Here is a 17718-nt window from a genome sequence, read left to right as displayed (position 1 = left end):
GCGTGACTCCAGGTTCTGTGAACTCTGACCATGACCCGTTAATGGTAGAGAAATCAATTTATTGGCTCATGACCAGTATTTAAAAAGAAAAAACTAGAGGGATGCCTGGGTGGCTCATTGGATTAAGCGTCTGCCTTTGGCTCAGGCCATGATCTTGGGGTCCTGGGATCGAACTCCGCATCGGGCTCTAGCCTGCTTCCTCCTCTACCTCTGTCTGCTGCTCTGCCTACTTGTGATCTCTGTCTGTCAAATAAATAAGTAAAATATTAAAAAAAGAACTAGAACAGTAGAAAAGTGGTAGAGTGCAGTACACAGATAAATTTAGTTTTAGCCTTATGTATGTGTATATTTAGTCAGAATGTTAAGTATACTTTTCTTTCTCTTTGTTCTGGTTCAGAACATTAGAAAGCCACTTGGAAGTGGAATTGCTAGGTCCAAGAGGCCCATTCCGCCTTTTTCTAGCTTCTGCCAAATTGTTCTTGACAGTATTTATGAGAGTTTACCATTTCACTGCATGAAAGAATACCATTTCCCCCAAATATCCAGCATTTAGTATCTGAGTGTATGTATGACTCCTGTTCCTCCAGAGCCTGTCTTTAGTCTTCTTATTTCCCTGATACAGGCTTATTTTTCTAGTTAGTAAGTATATGCCAGTTTGAGCTCTTTTTCATTGAGATCTAAGTCATATATCATAAAATTTATGCTTTAAAAGTACATAATTCAGCAGTTTTTAGTATAGTCATGAGGCTGAGCAAGTATCATCACCATCTACTTCTGGAAGATTTTCATCACCCCAGAAAGAAACTCACTTCTCATTAGCAGTCACTCCCCATTTCCCTCCTATCCCAGTCCCTGGCCACTGCTGATCTACTTTCCTTCTCCACGGATCTGTTTGCCTCCTCTGGGCATTTCATACAAACAGAGTCATACAATCTGCGGTCTCTGTGTTTGGCCTCCCTGACCCCTCTACCCAACCAGCCTGGTGCTGGTGATTCCAGCCCAGTGCCCTCAAGACCCATCCATGATGTAGAATGCATCAGTACTTCATTTCTTCTTGTGGCTGCATAATGCTGTGTTGTGTGGACGTGTCACACTTTATCTTTTCATCATTTGAAGGATGCTTGGGTTATTTTTACGTTGTGGTTATTACGAATCATGCTACCATGAACATTCATGTACCAGTATTGGTGTGAACATATCCTTTCTTTTTCCTTGTTTTTACTGTGGTAAAAGCACTTAACATGAGTTCTACCCTTTTAATAACATTAGTATGCGGTGTAATATTGTCAGCTATGGGCACCGTGTTGTGTAGCAGATTTCAAGAACCCATTCGTCTTGCATCACAGAAACTTTATACCCATTAAACAAGTCCCGTTTCCCCTTCTCCCCTGCCAACCACCATTCTTCTCTCTATTTCTCTGAGTTTGACTATTCAGATACCTCACATAAGTGGAATCAAGAAGTATTTGTCCTTCTGTGACTGGCTTATCTCAGCTAATATCCTTCGGGTTCATTCGTGTCGTTGCACATGGCGGGATTCCTTCCTCTTTAAGGCTCAGTGGTATTCCATTGTAGGTAGATCCCACATTTCTCTGTTCCTTCATCAGCTGATGGGCATTTACGTTGTTTCCATGTCTGGGCTCTTGTGAATCATGCGGCAGCGAACCTGGGAATGGAGGTATCTCGAGATACTGGTCTGAATTCTTTTGGGTATATACCCAAGGAGGATTTGCTGGATCATAAAGTAGTTCTATTTTTATTTTTATTTTTATTTTTTTTAAAGATTTTATTTTTTTTATTTATTTGACAGACAGAGATCACAAGTAGGCAGAGAGAAAGAGAGGGAGAAGCAGACTCTCCGCTGAGCAGAGAGTCCAACGCGGGGCTCGATCCCAGGACCCTGGGATCATGACCTGCGCTGAAGGCAGAGGCTTTAACCCACTGAGCCACCCAGGCGCCCCTCTATTTTTATTTTTAAAAATTTATTATTATTATTTTAAAAGATTTTATTTATTTATTTGACAGACACACAGCAAGAGAGGGAACACAAGCAGAGGGAGTGGGAGCGGGAGAAGCAGGCTTCCCACTGAGCAGGGAGCCCAGTGTGGGGCCTGATCGCAGTATGTGGGATCATGACCTGAGGCGAAGGCAGATGCTTCACTTGACTGAGCCATGCAGGCGCCCCAAGTAGTTCTATTTTTAATTTTTTGAGGAAGCTCCATTCTATTTTCCACAGCAGCTGTATGATCAGAGGCTCTGATTTCTCCACATCCTCACCAACACTTATTATTTCTCTCTTTTTTTCAAAGTAATCTCTGTGCCCAGCCTGGGGCTTGAACTCATGACCTTGATATCAAGAGTCACCTGCTCTACCGACTGAGCCAGCCAGGTGCCCCTATTTCTCTTGTTTTTTGATAATACCCATTTTAGTAGGTGTGAAAGGGTATCTCATTGTGATTTTGATTTCTTTTTTCCTTTTTTTTTTTTTTAGATTTTATTTATTTTTATTTGAGAGGGAGGTAGTGAGAGAGCATGAGCAAGGGGAGAGGGAGAAGCAGGTTTCCCACTGAGCAGGGAGCCGGATGATGGGCTCGATCCCAGAATCCTGGGATCATGACCTGAGGGCAATTGCTTAATGGACTGAGCCACCCAACATCCCTGATTTGTGTTTTCCTGATGATGAGTGATATTGAGTACCTTTTTACATACCTGGTGGCCATTCGTATGTCATCTTTGGAGAAATGTCTATTCAAGTCCTTTATTTAATTAGATTATTCTAATTAGAATGATCTTTCCTTCCTGATGAGTTGTAGGATTAAACATGTTTTCATTACTTCTGGGAATATATGTGGGAGTAGAGTTTCTGGGTTGTATGGGAACTCCATAGCTAACCTTCGAAAAACTGCAGAAATGCTTCCCAAAGCAGCTGTAGCACCCTGCATTCTCACTGGAAATGCAGGAAGCTCCCAGGCTTGCCATATGCTTGCCACACCTGATCTTGTTGGTCTTTTTGATTATAGTCTAGTAGGTGGGAAGTTGTATCTCATGGTGGTTTTATTTTTCTAATTAAAAATTTGTTTTTAATTTTTTTGTTTTTTAAAAGATTTTATTTATTTATTTGATAGAGAGAGAGATCACAAGTAGGCAGACAGGCAGGCAGAGGGAGAGGGCAAAGCAGGCTCCCTGCTCGGGACTTGATCCCAGGACCCTGAGGTCATGACCTGAGCTGAAGGCAGAGGCTTAACCCACTGAGCCTCCCAGGCACCCCAAAATTCTTTTTTAATTCTTGAAGTATAGTTGAGATACCTATAACTTAACTGTTAGATTACTTTCAACCTCTTGATTTGATAGTTCTGTACATTATTCATTGCTCACTGTGGTAGTGTAGTCGTCATCTGTTGCCACACAGTGTTAATACAATATCGTTGATTATATTCCGCATGCTGTACTTTTCATCTTTTTAACTTCTTTTATTACTGGAAGTTTGTACCTCTGAGTCCCCTTCACTTATTTCATCTGTCCTCCTATCCACCTCCCTCTGGCAACCACTAGTTCTCTGTATTCAAGAGTACTTTTGTTTTTTAGATTCTACATATAAGTGAAATTGTATGTCTTTCTAAGTCTCACTTATTTCACTTAGCTTAATACTAACTGGGTCCATCCATGTTGTTGCAAATGGCAAGATTTCTCTTTCTCTTTTTTTTTTAATGGCTGAGTAATATTCAAAGATGTATACCACGTCTTCTCTATCCAGTTATGTATTGGTGGACACTTGGGCTGCTTCCATATCTTGGCTCTTGTAAATAAGGCCCCAGTAGACACGGGGGGGTGCGTGTACCTTTTCATATTAGTGTTTTCGTTTTCTTCGTGTAAATACCCAGTGGTGGAACTAATTGGATCATATGGTATTTCTATTTTTAGTTTTTTTGAGGAACCTCCCTACTGTTTTCTAAGGTAGCTGTACCAGTTTGTATTCCTGCCAGTGGTGGTTGAGTGTTCTTTATTCTCCACGTCCTCATCAATACTTGTTATTTATTTTTAATTTTTTGAGGAAATTCCATACTCTTTTCCACAGTGGTTACACCAGTTTACATTTTCACCAACAGTGTATGAGGGTTCTGTTTTCTTCACAATGTCACCAACGCTTATTTTATAATTTTATTTTTTATTATTAATCCCTATACCAGTGTGGGGCTTGAACTCATGACCCTGAGATCAAGAGTTGCATGCTCTGCCCACTCAGCCAGCCAGGCACCCCAGGTTATTTCTTTTTGATACTGTCCATTCTGACTGATATCTCATTGTGGTTTCGATTTGTATTTCCCTGATGATTATTAATGATGTTGAGCATCTTTTCATGTGTCCGTTGGCCATTTGTATATCTTTTTGGGAAAAATGTCTACTCAGATCCTCTGCCTACTTTTTATTTTTATTTATTTATTTATTTAAAAGATTTTATTTATTTATTTTACAGAGAGAGATCACAGGTAGACAGAGAGGCAGGCAGAGAGAGAGAGAGGGAAGCAGGCTCCCTGCTGAGCAGAGAGCCCGATGTGGGACTCTATCCCAGGACCCTGAGATCATGACCTGAGCCAAAGGCAGCAGCTTAACCCACTGAACCACTCAGGCGCCCTCCTCTGCCTACTTTTTAATCAGAATGTTTCCTTTTTGGTGTTGAGTTGTAGAAGTTCTTTATATATTTAGGTATTAACCCCTTACCAGATACATCATTTGCAGATATTTTCTCCTATTCTGTAGTGCCTTTTTGTTTTGTTGATCATTAACTTTGCTATATAAAAGCTTTTTTTTTTTAATTAAAAATTTTTAAATTTTGTTTGAGGCTGGCTAGAAACTTTATTTGGTTTGATCTTATGTTTCTATTTGGCATAATGCTTTCTTTTGCATGGATTTTTACATTTGTACTACCACAGTGGGGATTAGGGGTATGAAAATAAACTCAAAAATATAAAATGAGATTAATGGGACCTGATATATAAGTAACAGAAAAGTGATAATCATATTATTACTTTTGTGAATACTTTTGTGAATTACTTTTGTGAATGACTGGCTTGGTAAGTGGGTTAATCTGTCTCAACATTTGACTCTTTTAATTGATGGGGCTCTGTGGGTCCCTGTTTCATACCATCTCATCAGGTCAGAGCAGATAATCTCCAGGAAAATTCTCTGATCAAGACAAGGCACTTCAATAACTACTTTTCTGTAGAATTACAAACAGGTGCCAAAGCCTCATTTAATTGTTACCTGTATTTCTCAGTTTCTTCTCTATGTTTTTCCCCTTCTCACGCTAGCATATCTTGTTGGTATTTCCCTTTCTCTTAGGTTGCAGTTGTTCTGATGGATACCCAGGGGGCGTTTGACAGCCAGTCTACTGTGAAGGACTGTGCCACCATCTTCGCTCTAAGCACCATGACTAGTTCTGTTCAGGTATCACCACTTGATTAAGATAAAAGTTTGCAGAGGAAATAAGGCAGAGGGAGAGTACATCTGTTTTCAATTGTTCTGTTATCACAATGCCTAGGTGATGTGTAAATGTTCTTTTTGGGCTATAGCTATAAATTAAGCTCAAGAAAGAGCTTACCTGTTTTTCCAGTTCGGTTATAAGTATGTATAAAATACTCCAAGAAGAGTCTGAAAAGTGGAAATTGAAATTATTTTAATTACATAGGAAATAGAGATTTGGTAAGAACTTAGGAAAACTGATTTTAAGCTGTAAAGGAAGAATTAGGTGGTTTCAACATTATATGCATAGTTTTCCAAAAGACAGGTAATATTGTTTGAGCAGAACTCATGTTCTTAGGGGTAAACCTTTAGTTGTACAAAGCTTCTTTTCAATGCTCTAGGCTTATTTGGGATTCCTTTGAAGTGAAGCTAGAGTGGTTATCAATCTGGATTTTTCTTTTCTAGATTTATAATTTGTCCCAGAACATTCAGGAAGACGATCTTCAGCAGCTACAGGTATGTATTCATCATAAAAACTTTAACGTCATAATGTATCATTTGAAAGTTTTAAGACGAAGGGAAATTTTAAAGCTGAATAGGTTTAGTAATGGATTGAACTATGGGGAGGAGGTTTTTGGCTCACAGTGGTCCTACACCCTGTTACTGTGGGATAATCAGGGTAGGCCTTACTGAGTTGAGCACAGAACCCAAGAAAGTGAGAGAGTAAGTCCTGCTGTATATCTGGGGAGGAAGTGATACAGGACAGGGGGCAGCAAGAAGAAACACCTGAACTGGAGGGTGCTTGGCAGGATTGAGGAACAGCAAGGAGGCCAGTGGTTAGGACTAGGAGGTGTGATAGGAGGAGGCTTGTGTGTGTGTGTGTGTGTGTGTGCGCGCGCCCTCCATGCGGAGGGACAGGAGAGGGAGAATCTTAAGCAGACTCACTGCTGAGTGTGGGCCTGATCTCACAACCCTGAGATCATGACCTGAGGCAAAAATCAAGAGTCAGGCTCTTCACCACTGAGCCACCCAGGTGCCCTGTGACAGGAGGAGGCTTAGTGATAAAGTCAGGGAGGCATTTAGGTCCTGCTGATGCTTGATCTTTGCCAAGGGCTTGGGCTTTTCGTCACAGGGAATGGGTGTAGGAGGCATGTTTTGAGGAGAGGAGCGATATTTAAGCAGAGGATCACTCTGGCTGTTTAGATATATAGGGACAGGTGTGCATTCAGTGACGCTGTTGCAAAAATCCAGGTGAGGCTAGGAATGGTTGTTTATAAAATGCATAGCATTATGTGCTTAATAACTGTGAGCCGTTATTTATTATTACTGTTACTACTACTACTATGAGTCGTTGTCTTTTGTTCTCCATGCAGCTCTTCTTACATGTTATTCCTGTAAAATACTCTTCCAGGGGTATTCCAGAGTTGAATGCAATTCTTGGCCCGTTTTTCTGATCGCACTTGTCCCTTTGACATTCAAGAAAACATATCGACATGCAGAGTAGTAAGGGTGTCATTTATTATGGGGATCACTTTGAGTTAGCTCTAATTTATAGTCCTTTAAAAAGCAAAGAAAATAATTCCTCAACTTTGGCTTGTACTTTATAACTGGTGGTTCCGCTCTGGGGGTTGGGAGCTGTTGTTCCTGAAACATTTCCAGCAAGACCCGAGTTGGACACCTTTTCACCTCACACTTCTTTGTATTCTCCTTCGTTTCGCACACGTTTTTGGACACCGAGCTTGTGTGTGGCAGTGGACCCCGTGCCCCAGACACACTCATATTTGAGGTGACGTAGTTCTTTATGGATCGTGTCATCAGTCGGTCAGAGGTCCTCATGAGTAGGCCCAGGTGATGTGTGAGGGCTGCTGTAACAAAATCCCACAGTTCTAGAGTCCGGTCGTCAGAACTCAAGCTGTGCATGGGCCGCACCCTCCCGAGCCTGTGGGGCAGAGTTCGTGCTTGACCTTCTGGTTCCTGCTGGTCTGCGGGCCATCCTTGGCATTCTTTGGCTTTTGCTGTAGGCCTTCAGTCTCTGCTACTGCCTTCCCTCGGCGTGTCTCTTTGTCTTTACATTGCATTCTTCTCCCTGTGTCTGTGTGACTTTTTCTTATAAGGGCACCGGTCATGTTGGCTTAGGGCTCACCTGATGACCTCATCTTAATGTGACTACCTCTTTGAAGACCCTGTTGCCAATAACGTGTCCTGGTGGAGAGCCTCCTTCATTCTAACCCTTCTTCATAGAGGCTGAATTTAGCTCTATCAATTAGTAATAAGACACCTGTCACTCTAGTCGTTTCTGTATTTTTTTTTTTAAGATTATGTTTATTTATTTGACAGAAATCACAAGTAGGCAGAGAGGCAGGCAGAGAGGGAGAGGAAGGGAAGCAGGCTCCCTGCTGAGCAGAGAGCCCGATATAGGGCTTGATCCCAGGACCCTGAGACCATGACCTGAGCTGAAGGCAGAGGCCCAACCCACTGAACCACCCAGGCGCCCCTGTTTTTGTTTTTAAGATTTATTTATTTGAGAGAGAATGAGAGAGAGCATGAGAGGGGAGGAGGTCAGAGGGAGAAGGAGACTTCCTGCTGAGCTTGGAGCCTGATGTGGGACTCAGTCCTGGGACCCTGGCATCATGACCTGAGCCGAAGGCAGTCGCTGAACCAGCTGAGCTACCCAGGCGCCCAAGGGTTCCCTTTTTGCCACATTCTCACCAACACTTAATATTTTTCTTTTTGGTAAATATTCATTCTAATAGGTGTGAGGAGGTTTCTCATTATGGTTTTATTTTCATTTCCCTGAGATTATTGATGGTGAGCATTTTTTAATGTACCCATTGGCCATGAAGTACCAGATGGGTATATCTTCCTTGCAAAATGTCTGCTTAGACCCTCTGCCCATTTTAAAATTGGATTGTGGGGTTTTTGTTTTTGTTTTTGTTTTTTTTCCTGTTGAGGTGTACGAATTCTTTATATACTGTGGCTATTAACCTTATCTGAAAAATGATTTTCAAATATTTTCTCTCACTTGGTAGGTTGCTTTTTCATTTTGTTGGTGGTTTTCTTTGCTGTGCAGCTTTTTAGTTTCATGTGTTCCACTTGTGTATTGTGGCTTTTGCTGCCTTTGCTTTTGTTGCCAAATCCAAAAAATCGTTGAGACTTAACATCAGAAAGCTTACCACCTATGTTTTCTTCTTCTTCCCTTTTTTTTTTTTAAAGGTTGTATTTATTTATTCAACAGACAGAAATCACAAGTAGGCAGAGAGGCCGGCAGAGAGAGAGGAGGAAGCAGGCTCCCTGCTGAGCAGAGAGCTTGATGAGGGGCTTGACCCCAGGACCCTGGGATCATGACCTGAGCCGAAGGCAGAGGCTTTAACCCAGGTGCCCCACCTGGGTTTTGAGCCACCCAGGCGCCCCACCACCTATGTTTTCTTCTAAGAGTGTTATGGTTTCAGGTTTTATGTCCAAGTCGTTGATCCATTTTGAGTTACTTTTTGTTTGTGGTGTTAAGAAGATGGTCCAGTTTCATTCTTTTGCGTGTAGCTGTCCAGTTTTCCCAACACCATTTGTTGATGAGACTGTCCTTGACTTGTTGTATGTTCTTGGCTTCCTTTTCATAAAGTCAATGGATCATACATGCAGGGGTTTATTTTTTGGAGACTAGAAAGTTAATCTGTTCCATTGATCTTTGTGTCTGTTCTTGTTCCAATATCATACTGTTTTGATTACTATGCCTTTGTAATACAGCTTGAAATCAGGGCCTGGGAATTCTTTTCAGTTCCTTTTGCAGTTGGATCCTATTGAATCTTTTATTTGTTTATCCCCCCCTTTTGGGGGGAGGTTTATTCTTAATTCTAAACATTCTTCACTGGCTTTCTGAGAAAGAATAGAATGGATACATAGGATACATACATTTTTTGAGTTCTGTTAAGTCTGAGAATATTTTAATTTTATTGTAGAATTGCAGGATAGAATTAATTTTCTTTTAGAATTGAGGGCATTGCTTCATTGCCTTCCAGCTTCCAGTGTTGCTGCTGAAGTCCCACACCATCTGATCCTTTGTATGTGACCTTTTTCTATCTGAAGCTTTTAAGATCTTATTCTTGGCATGAATTTTCATGGTAATGTACCTTGGTGTGGGCCTTTTCTTCAGTCTTTGTAAATGCATATGTTCACCAAGATAAAATGTTGCAGCTGTTGCACCAAGAAAAAACAGGATGCTATTAAAAAGCAACATTCAGAAAACAAACAAAAACTTGGAAATGAACACTGTGTCAGTAAAATTGGAAACTTCAGTAGAGAAGGAGATGGAAGCTAAATTGGAGAAAATCTCCCTTGCGGGCTGAATGAAAGGACAGAGCAGAAGTCCCACCAGAGGGAGCGAAGCAGAGAGAGAAGGGCAGGGTGGGGGGGGGGGGTGAGAAGAGGGGAAAAGGGAAGGGGGGGGCGAGTGGAGGAGAGGGAGAATGGGAGGGCACAACAGACGAGGGAACTTGGAGCACCAGTTCGGGAGAGGTTGTGTCTGTTAATGATGAGAGATGTTTTAGTAAAACATAACGGAGAAAATGGAGGGAAAGAAATTATAAAAGGAATAATATAAGACGATATTCTGGAATTGAAGGATACAGGTTTTCGTCTTTCTTGCTAATAGCTTTTCTCAAAGGTCTGGTGTCCTTGGGCATGTGTATTTAAGAGTGAACTGTTAAAAATCTGACCGGGACCTTTGGCAAGAGGGCTGACCTTGTGACTGCTTCTGATCACAGTGAGGTGACTGTATTTTGTTGCAACCCCTGAATGTCTGTTTGTAACATGTTCTGGGGCTGTCATTTTCCCCAGAGAATTCTTGAAACTCCTGCCTGGGTGGGTAGAAGCTTGGTGTGGTTCCCCCAGGTTGGGAGGCTGAGTCTCACTATTTGGGGTATGTAGACCTTGACCTAAGTGTCCGTTTCCAGTAAAGTAGGGTACTTAACCTTACTCCTTTTGGCTGAAGTATCAAAGTATCAGTTTGGTATCAAAGTGTAAGTTCTTTCTGGTTTATCCCCTCCAGACAGCACACTGCCCATCTTCTGTGGGGGCAGGAAGAGGATTTGGAGCACAGGGAGGGAGCAGGATCTGGGAGTGTAGGTCCTCTCTCCGAAGACTTTTAATGTGTCTTTAGTTGTTAGCCCTGCTCCCTCACCCCCTCCTTCATGGTGGCTGGTGCTTCTAATTTCTGAGCCTGTCAGGGATTCTGCTGAGAGAATCTACTTCTTTCTTGTTGGCCTGTCTGTCACAGATAAGGCAGAGAAAGCCAAAACCTGGATAGTTTTCATTGGTCCGTTTTCCTCCCGGAGTGTTTAGGACAACTCTTCTTTGTTGCCATATCATTTCTCATCCCCTTTGTCCTGTGAGTTTATAACTTTTGAACTTCATTTTGCTATATTTTTAGTCAGAGGCTTCATGAGGACATAGAGATGAATGTCTGTGTAAGCCCTGACCTTAGGGAATGTGGTCATTTGGTCCTTTGCCTGGCGTACATGCTCTGGGCCCAGTGCTCTTCCTGCTGCCAGAGATGCAGTAGTGCAGGGAACAGACCAACATCTTGCCCTCCTGGAGCGCAAATTCTAGTAGTGAAGACAGAAACTAATCAAAATAAGTAAATATATAGTATATTAGACAGTGAGACGGGTTAAGGAAAGATATTTAAAAGAGACATGGAGTAAGAAGAATTGTGGGGAAACTTGTAATCTTTGAGACGGATGGTCGGGAAGGCTTCTGTGAGAAGGAGCCATTTGAGTGAAGACGGCAAAGGGTGAAGAAGTGGACTGTGCAGTTATCTGGGGGAGAACCTTACAGCAGAAGGAGGAGTTGGAACAAAGGCTCTAAGGCAGCAGTGTGCACAGCGTATCTGAGGAAGAGTGATCTCACTGGATGGGACTGGCTTTTCTACTGTGAGGTTGGAGGGTTTTAAGCAGAGACATGATGTGATTTAACTGACCTTATAGCAGAGCCATTGTGGCTGCTGTCCTGGGGATAGTCTGGGGATGGAGCAAGGACTGAGGCAGGGAGACCAGTTAGGAAGCTGTTGTGATATTCCAAGCCCCTTGGGAGCTGTGAGTGGTTGGATTCTGGGTTTGCTAATGAATTGGGACATGGAATGTGAGACAGAAGAATAACAGATTATCTTAAGGTTCATGGCTCTCCAGGCTTTTGAAACTGTAGAACTTTGGTCTCATAGTAGCATTGAGTCGTTAAATGGAATCTTCGCTAAATAATAGCCATAGAAATACTTTAAATAATTTGCCTAACAAACCGTTAACTCTTCTTTTTTAAAGCTCTTCACAGAATACGGTCGTCTGGCAATGGATGAAATTTTCCAAAAGCCCTTCCAGGTAGAATGCTAACTGTAAATGTAATTCATGTCTTTGTTTTATTTTATTTTTTTTAAGATTTATTTATTTTAGAGGGTGTGCCTGCGAGTTGGGGGAGGGTAGAGGTCGAGAGAGAATCTCAAGCAGACTCACTGCTGAGCGCTGAGCCTCACATCGGGTTTGATCTCATGACCTGAGCCAAAACCAAGAGTTGAATGCTTAACTGACTGAGCCACCCAGCTGCCCTCATGTCTTTGTTTTAGTTCAGAGATCAGCAAACTGTAGCCCACAGGCCACATCAGGCTAGCTGTCTGTTTTTATGTGACCTATGAGTTAAGAATAGTTTTTATATTTTTAAATGGTTGAAATAAAAAAGTAATACTATTGGGCCACGTGGGTATCCTTCGGCTCTGGTCACGATCCTCCCAGGGTCCTGGGATTGAGTCCTGCATCTGACTTCCTGCTCAGCAGGGAACCTGCTTCTCCCTCTGCCTCCCTGCTGCTCAAGCTTTCTCTGTCTAGCTTGCTTGCTCCCTCAAATAAATAATATCTTAAAAAAAAAAAAAGAAAGAAAGTACTATTTCATGACATGTATAAATTAGCTGTAGACACTGACTTTTAAGTTGCAGATAAAATTTTATTGGAACACAGTTATACTCATTTGTCTATAGCTGCTGCTATTCTTTTCTTTCTTTTTTTTAAAAGATTTTATTTACTTAATTTGAGAGACAGAGAGCATGTGCAAACAGGGGCAGAGAGAGAAGTGGCTTTCCCAACTGAGCAGGGAGCCTGATGTGGGATTCAATCCCAACACCCTGTGATCATGACTTGAGCTGAAGGCAGACACTTAACCGACTGAGCCACCCAGGGGTCCTCCATAGCTGCTGTTTGTTACAGCAGTTTAAGATATTTGCTCTTAGATCCTTTACGAAAAGGTTTTCTGGCCCCTGCTTTAGCCAGTTGTTTCACAAGGATGAGAATGCATAGTAACCTCAATGTGATTAGGGGAGCATTAAGTACTATTATTTATTATTTAGTTTTCTTTCTAATGTTAAAAGTAGATCTGATTTCATGATTAGCTGGTACCATGTCCTTTCTTGTCCTTTACTACATTCCTCATGCTTGCCTGTAGAGCAGAGCCTGAATTTAACATCTTCTCCTCGATCTCTTCCTTCTACTCTGGTCAACCCATGGGAACAAAAACAGCCAATAGGATATATTCACCTCACATTTGACTTCTACATGTCCTCCTAGTGCTTATAAAGTTTCTAAGACTTTACAGAAGAAATAAATCCTTCATAATTTCTTGCCGCCTTTGAAAAAGCTGGCTCTTTGCAAAGAAGTATTTCAGTCATATTGAAAATGAATGTATGCAGGGGCACCTGGGTGGCTCAGTGGTTAAATCCTCTGCCTTCGGCTCAGGTCATGATCTCAGGGTCCTGGGATCGAGCCCCACATCGGGCTCTCTGCTCAGCGGGGAACCTGCTTCCTCTTCTCTCTCTTCCTGCCTCTCTGCCTACTTGTGATCTCTGCCTGTCAAATAAATAAATAAAATATTAAAAAAAAAAAAGAAAAAGAAAATGAATGTATGCAGCCTAATAATATGTTCTGTTCTTTTCCTAAATAGACGCTGATGTTTTTGGTTCGAGACTGGAGTTTCCCTTACGAATACAGCTATGGACTAGAGGGAGGGATGTCCTTTTTGGATAAACGTCTACAGGTGAGTAGAAATATAATCTTCTGAGGAATTACCTATAAAGAAAGTAGTGGTAACTTTCTCATTTGCCTCTAACTGTAGTATTTAAAGCAGAATATGGAAAATTCTGTTAAGTGTATTAAATATTTACGAATATTGGTGCATAATGGTATTCGTGTAGGAGTGAAGAGCCTGGGTATGGAGCTACAGGGATTACAGCAAGGACTCTGGCTTTGAAGGAATTTTGAAGGTCTCTGGACTCTGGTCCAAGCTTTGATCGTGGTTTCTGTTGCACATTTTGCACCAGGTTCTATATGTGCCTCTAGAATGTCATATTCAGGGGCGCCTGGGTGGCTCCATGGGTTAAAGCCTCTGCCCTTGGCTCAGGTCATGATCTCAGGGTCCTGGGATCGAGCCCTACATCAGGGAAGCAGGGGGCCTGCTTCCTCCTCTCTCTCTGCCTGCCTCTCTGCCTACTTGTGATCTCTGTCAAATAAATAAATAAAATCTTTAAAAAAAAAAGAATGTCATATTCAGAACTTTTGTTCTGTTGTTCTTCAAAATTCTGTTTTGGGGTAGATATAAACAGGCTTAGCTTGCTCTCCGAAAAGTAAAATACAGGAGTCGTTTGTCCATTACTACTAACTAGTTAGATCCTCCTTCATGCCCACAACCATCTCTCATTCTTCGGAAGTGTTGTGCAATACTGTTTATTAAGCAACTCTTCAGTCCCTGTTCTTTGGTTGCTGTGGGAGCCAAACTGTGGTTAATCAAATGTATGCATTTATTGCTTCTAGGGTTCTGAGGTTTCTTACTGGACAAAACGTAGGCTGCTATGATCCATCTGAGTTGGGAAATCTTTTCTTTGTCCTATACTAGTGGTTCCTAGTGAAGAAAAACAAATGGTCTTTTGTAAATTGTTGGTCTTCATTGGCAGGTAAAAGAACATCAACATGAGGAAATTCAGAATGTCCGAAATCACATTCACTCGTGTTTCTCCAACGTCACCTGTTTTCTCCTACCACACCCTGGACTCCAGGTGGCCACAAGCCCTGACTTTGATGGGAAATTGAAAGGTGTGTTACAAATTATGTTACTTTAGATTCAGTTTTTGGAATTAAGTAGTGACCAGAGATTGTCAGGCATAGATCCAGCGAGTGCTGCAGAGGGACAGCACGTTAGCTTAGAGAGACTGGTACTAAGAGTCGGCTTCGGTTTCTGCCTCTGCCTTGGTGTGACCATTAGAGTTCACCTTAACTTTTCCATCTGACATGGTGGTGGTCAGATTCATTAATGATCTGTGTAAGAGGCCTGTTGTAATTACTGGCTTACAAGAGATAAAAGCACTAAAGAAAGGAACACTAAACATTGGTTACCTGATACTTAGCAAGTACAATTAAGTCTCCAAAAGGAAGGTAATGTGATGCGTGGCATGGCTGCGTGTTTTCATCTTTGTGATTCGTGCAGAGCCTGGTGCTGGGTCATATGTGCATGTCAGGAAGTGTTGACTAGGTAGCAGCTTAGAGAAATTAGAGTCGGGACTCTTGGATTCCATTCTCTTATTTTTGTTCCTTATTCATTAAGGCCTTGAGTCATGTAATGCCCAGCCTTCAGTTTACGTGTGTTAAACTAGCCCCTTTGTTTATGAACTTACCTGAGCTTCTCAGGTACCAGGAAAGTAGCAATAAAAATAGCTGCCATTTCTCAAGGCTCCGCCGGATCTCCCGCCGCATCTCCCGCCGCTTCTCTTTGGGCTGCTATAACAAAATGCCTTACACTGGGTGGCTTACCAACAACAGACATTTATTTCTCATGGTTCTGGAGGCTGACAGTCCAAGGTCAGGGTGCTAGCACGGTTATGTGAAGGCTGTCTTGCTGTTCTCAGACTTCTGGTTGTACCCTCATGCGTGGAAGGGCTAGGGAGCTCCGTGGAGTCTCTTATAAACATGCAAGTGCCATTCACAAGGGTTCTGCCCTATGACCTAATCACCGCTCATATCTGCCCTACCTGCCAGCACCATCCCCTGTAGGGGTTAGGATCTCCACATACAAATTTGGTGGGGCCACAAACATTCAGGCCACAGCAGCAGTGCTGGGCTAGTTTTCTTTCCTGCTTCATGTTCCCAGTGATTCCATCAGCTGATACTGTCTCCTTTATCTCACAGACGGAGAAACTGGCTTAGGAAAGTTAAGGAACTTGCTCAGAGTACTCCAATAGTAAGTGGGGGGGGTGGGGGGCGGGGTAGAGATGCACATCTAGATTTTTTTTTTTTAAGATTTTATTTATTTATTTGAAAGAGATCACAAGTAGGCAGAGAGGCAGGCAGAGAGAGGCGGGGGAAGCAGGCTCCCCGCTGAGCAGAGAGCCCAATGCGGGGCTCGATCCCAGGACTCTGGGATCACGACCCGAGCTGAAGGCAGAGGCTTTAACCCACTGAGCCATCCAGGCATCCCACATCTAGATTCTTTTTGCCCCAAAGTCTTATTGGACTAAAATAGAAGTTCTGTTACTTTGGGGGAAATAATTTAAAGGTATATAATGTTTAGTTTCCAGGAGAACGTGGCTTTTGAAGTGGGAGTTTTTCATAGTCTCGTAATAAACATAAACTATATCATTTTCAGCTTACTTGACTGATTTGATCCAAGAACATTAACGTACTTGTTCAGTCTAAGATTTACATTCCAGCTGGTCTTCATAGTGCAGAAGAAACGGAGTTTGAGAGACTTAGTTTTGTCTTCTGTTTGTCACTGTGTTGTGTTTTTATGTGGTTGGCAGCTTTCCTGAGCAGGAGACGTCTAGAGCCTGTTAGATGGCAATTCAGAAATCGGAATTTGGGGTCTAGCTTTAGAGAGAAGTCTGCTCAGGCAACACTGGAGCTGGAACCTTTTACCTTAAAGCAGTTGCAAGCGACTTTTCTGAGTGGAGTCTAGAGAAAGTTGAGCATGTAGGTGATGTGTTCCCTTAGGCTTTTAACACTCTTATTAGACCATTAGACATACCTTTACCAAACCTAACGTCAGGTTTGTTCATCACTGGGAGGGGAGGTGTCTGGGGCGTTCCTAAATGAGGCTGCAGGGGAGAGGGTGGCTTCAGTGACTCCCTCGTGCAGTTGAGCCTCAGCATACTCTCAGGTCATCAGGTAGAGATATACATAAAGGCGTTTCTCCATATTTTCAAACAAATAATGTTTCAAAACATTGTTTTAAAATTCACTTTTAGGGGCGCCTGAGTGCCTCAGTGGGTTAAAGCCTCTGCCTTCGGCTCAGGTCATGATCTCAGGGTCCTGGGATCGAGCCTCGCATCGGGCTCTCTGCTCAGCAGGGAGTCTGCTTCCTCCCCCTCTCGGTCTGCTTCTCTGCCTGCTTGTGATCTCTCTGTCAATAAATAAAATCTTAAAAAAAAAAAAATTCACTTTTATGTTATCCCAGGAGATAGGAAGAGCTTTTTAACATTTTTAAACCCCGACTTTTGAAGTTTTTTATACTGTTGGGTGTGCATTTATATCTGTTTCCTAGGACTGCCAACAAAGTACCACAAACTGGGTGGCTGAGAACAGCAGAAATTTACTGCCTAACAGGTTTAGGAGACTGGAATTCGGAAATCAGGGCGTCCATAGTGATTCCTTCTGGGGGCTCTGAGGGAAAATCTGCTCCCAGCTTCTCTCCTAGCTTTTGGGGTTTGCTGGTGGGCCTTGGCGTCCTTTGGCTTGGAGCTGTGTGTGTCGCTCTGGTCTCTGTCATCATATGGCCACTGCCTTTCTGTGTCTCTGTGTGTTCTCTCCTCTTATAAGGACACCACTGTTTGGATTTAGGCTGTCCCCAATCCAGTATGATCTCAACTAGTTACATCTGTAAATTTGCAAGGTCATGTCCTGAGATTCCAGGATGACATGCATTTTGGGGGATACTGTTCAACCCTGTATGTATTTAAATATGTACAGCTTGGGGCGCCTGGGTGGCTCAGTTGGTTAAGGCCTCTGCCTTCTGCTCAGGTCATGGTCTCAGGGTCCTGTGATCGAGCCCCGCATCGGGCTCTCTACTCTGCAGGGAGCCTGCTTCCTCCTCTCACTCTGTCTGCCTCTCTGCCTACTTGTGATCTCTGTCAAATAAGTAAATAAAATCTTTAAAAAATAAATAAACAAACAAATAAATAAATATGTACAGCTTTTCACTAAATATTCAGTGTACTGATTTTCCTATTATATTTATAAAATAGCA

The 17718-nt window shown here is 42.4% G+C and overlaps 1 protein-coding gene across 2 annotated transcripts in view; it reads left to right on the top strand.

The window, feature by feature from the left end:
- Positions 1-17718, top strand: part of ATL3 (atlastin GTPase 3) — a 51192-nt gene that overhangs the window by 16608 nt on the left and 16866 nt on the right. For both annotated transcript variants that reach the window (XM_004770224.3, XM_013044555.2), the window contains exons 4-8: positions 5341-5445; positions 5926-5976; positions 11769-11825; positions 13432-13524; positions 14438-14576. In XM_004770224.3, the coding sequence (XP_004770281.1) occupies positions 5341-5445; positions 5926-5976; positions 11769-11825; positions 13432-13524; positions 14438-14576 (445 nt within the window). The remainder of the gene's footprint in view (positions 1-5340; positions 5446-5925; positions 5977-11768; positions 11826-13431; positions 13525-14437; positions 14577-17718) is intronic.

This window comes from Mustela putorius, unplaced genomic scaffold (assembly GCF_011764305.1).
Source record: "Mustela putorius furo isolate JIRA1106 unplaced genomic scaffold, ASM1176430v1.1 tig00000127_pilon_pilon_pilon, whole genome shotgun sequence".
Classification (NCBI taxonomy): domain Eukaryota; kingdom Metazoa; phylum Chordata; class Mammalia; order Carnivora; family Mustelidae; genus Mustela; species Mustela putorius.
The sequence above is the reverse complement of the archived record's forward strand: the minus strand, read 5'-3'. Positions and strand labels throughout refer to the sequence as shown.